At 49.3% G+C, this 10,323-nt stretch overlaps 1 protein-coding gene across 2 annotated transcripts in view; it reads right to left on the minus strand.

Moving 5' to 3' along the window:
- The window catches only part of FLT1 (fms related receptor tyrosine kinase 1), a 172,131-nt gene extending 163,186 nt beyond the window's left edge, over window positions 1–8,945 (minus strand). For both annotated transcript variants that reach the window (XM_014843830.3, XM_044777363.2), the window contains exon 1: window positions 8,127–8,945. In XM_014843830.3, the coding sequence (XP_014699316.2) occupies window positions 8,127–8,190 (64 nt within the window). In that variant the 5' untranslated portion in view covers window positions 8,191–8,945. The remainder of the gene's footprint in view (window positions 1–8,126) is intronic.
- Between the last annotated feature and the right edge of the window lie 1,378 nt (window positions 8,946–10,323).

The following is a 10,323-nucleotide window of genomic DNA, read 5'->3' on the forward strand; positions in this document are numbered from 1 at the left end:
CCCAGGGAATCAGAACCTCTGGGGTGGGGCCCAGACTCTGTAGCATAGCAAGGTCGTCAGGTGATTTGGATGTGGGATAAAATATGACGTCTTAACCTTGGCTACACATTGGAATCACCCAGGAGCTTTAAAATTACTCATGCCTGAGTCCCACTCAAAAGAGTGTGACTAAATTGGTCAGGGCAGCAGCCAGGGCAAGAGGAGTTTTAAAAGCTCCCCAGGTGATTCTAATGTAGAGCCAAGGCTAGGGACCACGGCCCTAGAGAGAAGTAAAGAATTTCACAGAACTCAGTTGGCAGACTAATTACTAATCAGGGTTTTGCTAAAGGTGGCCTTGAGTTTAAGCGGTTTCATATTTGTATATAATAAAAGCCAGGGCTTTCATTTATACAAGGTTCACTTCAGGCCTCTTTTAACAAAAGGATCTGATCATTGTTACAGCTTTGCTTGTGTGGACCACATGGGTGGGTCTGTGAAAGGAAATCCATTCACACTCCACCCCTTAAATAGAAGGAGAGAAGAACAGGCTGAGAAAAAGTGCCGGTCAGCACTGTGATAATCTGTGAAAAGACAAAAGCCTTTGCCAACATTTGCAATAATGAGACAAGGAAGAATGTTAGTGCAAAACATTAAATTTCAAGCCAGTAAGAAGCACAAAGAATTTATCAGCCGTAGCACAACACAAGGAGACGGTGATGCCTCCTTGAGAACAAAGGTTCCTTCTGGAGAGGGCGCTTACCTCCGCTGGTCTTTACCACCAAGTAATTTTGTTTTGGAAGCAAATGCCTTATAAAACTTTATTTACGGTTAATGCATATCTATTTAATGGCACTTTAACCACTTTTTACCAACTCCCTGTTTTCTAATACCTTGATCTTCCCACCTCTGATTTGGTTAACCATGGTGTTCTTCAAGACCACAACCTCCGTTTACAAAGTCTAAGATTTTGTGAAAAGATCCTGGAAGTAGGACACAGGTGTCCCTGCAGAAGACAGGGCATGAGAACAATGTGGGAGCCAGAAGAGGCTCCTGGCTGGCCCAGGTCTAGTCCCTTAGTCACACAGGTCAAAGGTCATCACAGGATGTTGGTGAAGAGGATTTAGACCCTGTCGCCAGAGCTAAGAATCCTTTACTAAAATCAGTGTTTCTTAATTTTTAATTAACAAAATATGTGGGGACTTTATTAAAACATAGGGTCTGATTCATTAGGTTTCCAGGGGATGCTGGACCATGGGCCACACTTTGAGAAGCAGGTTTTGACTATGTTCTGGGCATGTGCAAAGTGTGGGGGTGGGGGTGGGAGGAGGGGAAGGGAGGCACCAACTTAAGCCCAAACCGTGGGATTCAGATTTTTCAGAACACGTCTCCTGCCTAGTAGGGTGGTCCTGTCGGGAACATATTTGCATGAAGCGTTGAGAAGAACCCATCCTACAAAAGAGGCTATCAGGCAGACTAGCCTGGCATACAAAGGCTCCTATTGAAACAAAACCTTGGGGCCGGCTCCGTGGCCAAGTGGTTAAGTTGGTGCACTCCGATGCGGCGGGCCAGGGTTTGGATCCTGGGCGCGGACATGGCACTGCTTGTCGGGCCACGTTGAGGCGGCGTTCCACATCCCACAACTAGAAGGACCGGCGACTAAGATATACAACTGTGTACGGGAGGGGTTTGGGGAGACAAAGCAGAAAAAAAAAAAAAAAGATTGGCAACAGTTGTTAGCCCAGGTGCCAATCCTTAAAAAAAAAAAGAAACAAAGCCTTGATTCTGAGTGTGGCCAGGTCTCTGTCATTCAGGTTTGCATGAGGTGCCATAACCCAAGGACTCAGGTTGAGTCTATGAAAGGACAAGTAAGTCAAACCATAAAATCCGAGAGCGCTGTTGTCTCTAAAAACTGTATAAGACACTGCAGAGTAAAACTGAAGTACTTGCCACCTCACCAACAGAGGCCAAGACAGGACTTCTGCACAGACCGAAGCCTGGCTTTGCTGCCTGAGAGGCCCCAGTGAAGCATCAGGACAAAACAGGAGGAGATGAGAGGAGATGGGTGTCTCAGAGAGCTGAGGATCACAGTGGATTTCCTGCCTCTTAGTCACTCACTGTGGAGGACAAACATGACCTATCGTCCCTCTAAGGAAGACTCTGTAACCGAGGCCAAATGGACAGGTAGGAGTACATTAATACACTGGAATAAATTCATGTCTGGCCCTGAGGGCTTTCTTCCTTGAAATGATAGTGTGGCAGCATCATTCATTTGTTCTAACACTTACTGAGTGCCTCCATGCCAGGTACTACAGCTGGTGCCAGGACCTCAGGACAGCTAAGCCATGGTCTCTCCTCCTCAGAGAGCGAAGGCACAGACTCATAAACAGACTACTAGCAATGCAAGATGAAAGGAACTGGAGGAGGGGCACACAGAGAGGCTATATATAGGAGGGTATGCACAGGAGTGGAAGAAACTGCTAATTCTGTCTGGGGCTATCAGGAGAGCTCGTGGAGATGGTGGTTTCTGAGCTGGATTTTAAAGGCAGTGGGGCGGAGATGCTGAGGGAGGAAAAGGATCTTGCAGGCAGACAAACAGCATGAACATGGAATGATGAAGTACGAGAGAGTGGTGAGTAATTTCTTTGACCGGGGTAGTTTGTGTGGTTGGGACACAGGGTGTTTGGAGGGAAATGGTGAAAGATGAAGCTGGTACGTAAGCCACAGCTATGTAAGCCACGGTAGTTCCAAAGAAGGATTCTGACTGCTCACAGGAAAAATGAATCTTTTCACCGAATCTCTCAGGGCAATACTGAGCAGCCATAATTTTTATATTCTTAATTTAAACCCCTTATGGGCTTCAAGAAAATGGAAGAAAATTTCATATTAAAAAAAGATGCCAGAGTTTAAAAAGAAATGTTAGCACTATAATAATGTCATTCAACAAATATTTAAACATCTCTACTCTGTGGTAGAGGAAATATAAAAATGAAGAAGAAATGTTATCTGTAGTATGAACATCAGGTTCTGTTCCTGGGTCTGCCACTAGCCAGCTGTTGACCTTGGAAAAAATCACTAAACTGCTTGGGCAGATTTTCTCATCTCTGAAATGAGCAGAATGGATCTATGAGGTTCCATCTAGCGCTCACAATGTATGTGTCTGTGAGACAAGATCAAATCTCTCAAGGAGCTCAAAATCAAGGGGAGGAGCAATAACCAGCAATGACTCTGAGGCATCCAGCTTCACCAAGACTGATGGGAAATCCCCAGGAATTCTTGACATCCCCCCACGTCCGCCCCAGCAGCAATGCAGGAAACCTAGTCCGCTATCTTCAGCAGACTCAATGGAACCACTTCCTTAATGAAACCCCCCTGCAGGCCCAGATGCTAAGCCAGAGACGTTCCTTTCAAGCTCTCCCTCAATTACCCCATTCCTCCCATTTCCTTCCCCTCCCTCAGTCTGGTATAGAATCCAGTAATTTAATCAGCAGCATGCAATTTCCAAGGCACCCAAGTGTGTGAGGAATCAACAATGATCCTGGAAAGCATCTGGCAAATCTTGTCATTTCTTATGAGCCCCACCAGTATACTAAGGCCAATGGAAGAGAATGGACTGTTCAATTAAATTGTTTAAACCAAATGCAACAGGTGCTCTTAATGCTTTTAGCCATTCCTAATAATATATTTTTACTTAAAAAAAGCAAGTTCTGTTATTATTTCAAATGTCCTTCCTCCCCTATCCCCAGTAACAAATATTCTGAAAAAATTATATTTACTTGATATCCAACAAACTCTTGACCGTGCAACTGAACCAAGAACCTGACTAACACCAGCAAGCTTTGCATTTAACACCCTTGTGCTGACAGAGCTTCTCTCCCACTTTCTCTCCATTCTTATGCCCACTCACATCTATCTAAAACACTACAGAAGCTACTGACTCTGTTATTAGTTCTTGCTTTGTAGAACTTCCCAAACCAGAGTAAACATCAGCCAAAACTTTGCAATGGGTTGGATAACCTTCCTCAAGGACATTGCATTTTTTTGTCAATATAAAACCATTTTATGCAAAATACCATTTTCAACTTCTATATTGTATACATTCAAAGCAGATTTAGAATGTCTCAATAGTTTTTGGTAAGGAGAACAAAGTGATTATTTGGTTTGTTCTAAAAAGACATAAAATAGGTTCCATTTTAAATAAGAGGTTTAGTATCCTTGTTGAAATCTGAAACTCTTTTAGAATGAAGTTATTTTTTGATCAAATAACTGAGCATTAATAAATCAAGAAACGCAATTGGGTTTAGAATGACTGATTTCCTTAACAGAGTTAATAGAATGAGAGTTATGAAGTAGAGTCTACTTCATAGAGTTACGTATTCTGCTAGTTAAAAAAAGCCCTGCGAGGCCACCCTGGTGGTGCATCCGTTAAGTTCGGAAGCTCTGCTTTGGCGGCCCGGGGTTTGCCGATTTTGGATCCCAGGTGCGGACCTATGCACTGCTTGTCAAGCCATGCTGTGGCAGGCGTCCCACATATAAAGTAGAGGAAGATGGGCACGGATGTTAGCTCAGGGCCAGTCTTCCTCAGCAAAAAGAGGAGGATTGGCAGCTGATGTTAGCTCAGGGCTAATCTTCTTCAAAAAACAACAACAACAGCCCTGGATAATGATGACTACTGGCTTGGGCATCTTTTTTTTCCTTAAAGATTGGCACCTGAGCTACCGTCTGTTGCTGATCTTCTTTTCTTCTTCTTCTTCCCCCCAAAGTGCCCTGGTACATAGTTGTATATCCTAGTTGTGAGTCCTTCTAGTTGTGGCATGTGGGACACCGCCTCAACATGGCCTGACGAGTGGTGCCACGTCTGCGCCCAGGATCTGAACCAGCAAAACCCAAGCGGGGCGTGGGAACTTAACCACTCGGCCACAGGGCCGGCCCTTTGGGCATCTACTAACAGCCTAGCTCCTGCAACCCACTAAAGACCAAGTTAATTGGTTTGTCAGGTGCATTCTACCAGTGAAAAAGAAAATACAGTGTGATCACTGATAGCAGAGAAACTCAGTTCATCCTTACAGCCTCAGCTCCAGCATCACAGGGTTTATCATCCATTCTATATGCAAATGTAGATAGGGGAGGGAGAGAAAAGAGACAGACACTGTACTCAGTCTACTTCTGGGAATCATTCATTGAATTTTAGAGTTGGAAAGGACCTTAGAAATAAACATCTCTTAACTTCTGAATTTTACATATGAAAACAAAACATCCACTTAGTGATATCGAGAAAAGAAACGATAGCCTGTTATAGAATTTTCAACAGGGAAGGAAAAAATTTAAAATAATACTAAATAAACAAGGTGAAAATATTGAGGAACTCGAGTAGGTAGCTACATACAGTTCATCTGCAACACGATCCATCAGGAGGAAAACTACATGGGCTGCCAAAAGTGTTAAAGAACCAACATTTCAAATATGCAATTTGGAAAAACAAACCCCAAAAAGTATGACTTCGTAAACCTTGGAGAAAACAACAAAATCAAAAATTATTATGTAAAATTAGCTTTATTATGAAAGATTTCTTACATTCAATTTGGAAATGGGTATTATTTTCATGTACATCTTGATTTAACTTTATTTTATGAATGTAGACTTCCTTCACAGAATTCATAAGTGAAGTATTTCCAGTTATAGCAAGTTGTAAATGTTGGCTGCTCAAAAACTCAAGAAAAATGGGGGCAGAAAAAAAGTTTCTGTGGCTTTAATCAAGGGCATGGTGCCTTAAAAGTAAGAAAATGGGACTTTGAGCTGGAGAAAAGAGGACTGGTATCCTTTCTAGAGGAAGAGACTGCACTTGAAAGGATCTGAATTACTGGCATCTTTTTATTTCCCCAGGATATTTGGAAGAAGGTAAATATACTCTTTAGGGAGAAATGCATTATCTTTTTGTTTTACTGAACCTCTGGTTATTTATACTTCAGTGCGCACACACAGACACAATATTAATAACTGATAAATATTCAAAGGCTATATATAGCACCTGAAGGTGAGCACACCCTGCCCATGATGAGCGCCCACGAGGAGTGGACTCCTGACAAATCCACGCGACAGAAACTCAGCCTCTGTCTGGACACCACTCCCCAGAGATGCAGCTGCTCGGTTCAGTTTGAAAGCCCTGAGGCAGTTTAGAAGGTCGGTGGCTGATTGTTTTACTGTGAGACGTCTGCTAATCGGCTGGAGAAGCCTGTGGCTTGCAAAGGCAATTACAAAACCCAACCGCTGACAGAACATCCCCTAAAGCCGGAGGTAAAAGGCTTCTCACCCTGCCAGTGTTGTGTCTTGCTTTCTTTCTATAACGCATATGTAAGTTTTTAAAGGTCACAAAAGAGCTCCAAGATTTCTGCCTCATTTAAGTAAAATGAAATCTAAGAGCAATCACAAGCGGCTCTCACTCACGTGTCTGAAGACTTCGCGGAGCTCCTAATCACAAACAGAATTATCCTAAACTAGTCAACCCTGTTTGTGAAACAAAGATGAAGACATATATGTGAAGAAGAAAATCCAATCAAACAAACTTTCCCTCCATTTTTTGGATTCACAGTAATTTTACTTCGATTTACCTTTACATAATGGATGGACTTCAGCAAGTTATTTAAATGGTCTAAGCAATCATATTTCAATATAAGCGACATTTCAAAACAAAAAAATATGTATTTTTGAAAGAGAAAATACAATACTCCGTTTAACATATTTTAGCAACTTTCCCAACATATATCGAGTTCTCGGACATTACAATTTTGCCTTGCCTCGTCGTCTAACAGTTTTACCAATCTAACTGGAACTATTACTAGTTATTCAAAAATTGACACTGAGAAAGAATATTTCACTGTTACTGCTTTTTGGGTTTAACAAGCTTTTTTTTCCCCCTCTAATAGACTCAACCCTACTGACTTTCCTTCCCGGGAATCAGTGCGATAACTTACTTTACTGAGTTTTATTTCATATTTTACCCTTTCTCCACAATGCTTAAAATAAAGGCGCTGGGAAATCTGACTCTCTGTGCCCAGGGGGCCTGAACCAGAGGCCTTGGCCACTCAGCCCCGCTGGGCAGAGACGGCGAGGACGACCTCCTAAATCCCCTTGGGCTTTGACGCCTGGATCGGGCGGCCTTCACCCTCAGGGTGGGTGTAACCTCCTGGCTGCAGAGGGTTCCCGCAGCCTGTTTCTCTTATGCCCGGCAAAGGGGCGGACCTCACCGATTCCTCAAGCTGCATCTTTCATCTAAGTCGTCCACCCGTTCTTCTCTTAGAATTTAAAGGCTAGGCTCGTGATTCCGAAACTTAACAGTATTTGGGCCCTCGGCTGCCCTCGTCGCTCAGGTTCACTAAGGTCGGCGACCTGGGCTGGACCGGCGGCAGAGGCCCCACCCGGGAGGCTGCGCGGAGCGCGCTCGGGCCCCGCAGTCGACGAGCGACCGGGAGGCGTGGACGCTCGTGGAATGTTCCTGGGGACAGTCGGGCTCGGGGGCCCCGAAGTGCGTCGAAGGATACCAGCGTTTGCCACCTCCTGGGATCTCTCTGCTCCTAGCAGGCACGCGACCCCCTCCAAGGTGGCTCTCCTCTTTCCCCCTCGAGGCGCGACGTCGTGGCCAGTGCCCAACATCACCAACGCCCGGGCCTCAGCCCAGCCCCCAGGCAGCCTCGCCGGCGGTCTAGGAGCCGCTGAGCCCGGCTCCGGAGGGCCCCACGAACCCGCGCCACGCCGCCTGGGAGCAGGCTCTGGATGTCAGGCAGGTCCAGGTGCGCGGCGCTCCCCGAGCCCGGAGCCTCGGCTGGGAAACCGGACCCGGGAGCCAGGCAGAGGATCAGCGACTTCAGCCGCAAAGGGGCAGCCCCAGCGGGGACCCGAGCGCTGCTCCAGCAGCCGTTCAGGGCAGCGACGCCCGCGGGCCCCCGCCAGCTCTCTCCGAGGCGCCCACACTGCCCAGAGGAGAAGGGGAGCCATCGTCCCAGGCGTGCCCACTGCAACTAGTGTCCCAGGTTCCCGCCGAGGCTTGCTTCTCGCGGCTGCAGCCTCACCTCCCCGCTTGCACCCGGTCCCAGCCCCACAGATTGTGCCCCTCGGTCGCCCCATCCCAGCCCCGGGCCCCGGCAGCGCCTCACCTGTGAGAAGCAGACCGCCGAGCAGCGCGCACAGCAGGACCCCGGCGTCCCAGCCCCTGATCATGGTGAGCACGACGCGGCCTGCTCACCCGGTGCCCGCGCTCCTCGCGGGCCAACGACCCAGCCGCCCGAGCCTGTCTTCTCGCGTTCCGCCACCGGCTCCACGCTCCGGCCTTATGCCCCGAGCGCCCCTCTCCGCGGCTCCAGCCAGGGAGACAACCACTTCCCCGGGTAATCCTCACAGCCTGGCGTCCTCTGGCTGCCGTGCCCCAGTCCCGGAGCCCGCTCCGAGCCGCCGCCGCCGCCGCCGCCGCCGCCGGGGAGGAGCCGCGAGGACTGTCTGCCCGGCGCGCTCCGAGCCTCCAGCGGACCTCGATTAAGAGGAGCCGAGGGCGGGGGCGATTTATAACCTTTCCCCGGCCCACTTCCTACCCTGGCACCTCCTTCCAGTGACGTCAAGGGGTCCCCCACCCCTCATCCGCCTCCCCACCTACCCTCTTCCTCCGGGACCAGATTCCCTACAGCTCCGGAGAGGGGCGGGGGCCGCCGAGGGCGGGTGGCTGGGGGCAGAGCGCGCGTCGGAAGACGCTGGCGACGCGGCCCGGGAGCGCGGCCCCGGCAGGTTCAGGGTCCTTGCTCCCGGCTCTCCTGCCCCGGTCCCCTCCTCCTTCCCTTAGCGCGCAGGAAATCCTTGCAGGCTCCCTCCCCCGGTTTACTCAGCCCTGGGGGCCGCCCGAAGCTGGGAAGGGGACGAGGCTGGAGCTCCACTGCCCGGGGCGGAAAGTCCGATCCACGGGATGCTAGCCGCGCCTCCGCGACGGTGTCCTTGGCACGGAGGAGTGAGGCGCAGTCAGGCTCCCTCCCCTTCCTTGCTCTTCCCGCGCTGTCCAATCGCCCCCGACCCCCCTGACTGTCCCCAGACGTCTAGGATGGCGCCGGAGACCCTCGGCACAGTGGACTGGACCGGGAGTGCCCGAGGGGACCGGACGCTTGCTTGGCACCTTCGGGAAGACAGTGAACCCGCTCAGGTCCCTGGGGAGTGCGTATGAGTCTTTTTCGGCAGCATAGATGCACCCGCCCAAGTCATTTCCTAAACTCTTCGCTTCCTAGAAGCAAAACAGGCAATAACATCACGATACCTTTTTAAAACCTGAAGTATGAAATTGCTCCTGCAGCTTGTAAGGACCGAGCACTTGAACTCTATTTCCTAAATGCTCGAAAAAAATCTTTCTGGTGGCAGCTTGCTACGCAAGAGGAGTACTTCTGCGGCTCTTCAAACAAAACCCGGTGAAATTAACTTGAGGCGCTGGAGCATTTGCGATGACACTAATTCCACTTTGTTCTTCAATTGTCTTCATTACCTTAACAGCTGAAATCGTCCTAGGCTCCACGGAGCAGCCTCGTCTTGTCTCTGTAAATATCGCTGGCTTGAAAAATAGTTCTATTGGAACCTGCCAGATGGGCAAGATAAAAGGAACTGTGATGGTTCCTAAACGGGGCGAGAGACTTCCTGAAGGACTACTTCCCCGCCTAGGAAAATTGGGCAACCCGAAGTTGCCACACCTTTGGGTGGCAGAGCAAGGACAGGTCCCCGCCACCGGCCGCCCCACGCTGGAAGCGCGCGTCCGCGCACCTGGCGCCGGGGCGCCTGAACCACAGTCCCTTGTGGTTCGGAAGAAAGGAAGACCGCGCAGCCCTTGCTCGCCCGTCAGCTTCGTCAGCCCTTTCTATTTTTCCAGTGCTCCTTACCATTCCGCCTGGCTCCTTTTCTCTGCCTCCCTCAAGCCTGATTCCTCCAAAACCACAGGATCATTCCGTGAACAGTTAGCACATAGGGATCGCAGGGCTGGAGGCTGACAGCAGATCCTTCTCGAAACTGGTCCGGCAGCCCGTCACAGTCTGGGATACACCCGAGAGCCACGGTGTCCCTTTGCCTCACTTCAGACTACCTGTCACTCCCACGGTTTCTCCCAAGGAGCAGCTCTCAGCGTTGCGCGTCTGTAGCGCCTCACAGGAGACAGACAGACGTGTTAGAGCCAAAAACACTGTGATGGGACGAGATCTCCGCCTTCTAAGGGGCTCAGAAACTGGGGAGGAACTTGACGGGAGTAAAGAGGCCATGACGATACAGTGCAAGGATCACAGTGCTGGAGGGGGCTTGAGACCCCGTTGGCCCAGAGAAGAGTTGGTCAGTCCG

Source organism: Equus asinus, chromosome 11 (assembly GCF_041296235.1).
Source record: "Equus asinus isolate D_3611 breed Donkey chromosome 11, EquAss-T2T_v2, whole genome shotgun sequence".
Classification (NCBI taxonomy): Eukaryota; Metazoa; Chordata; class Mammalia; order Perissodactyla; family Equidae; genus Equus; species Equus asinus.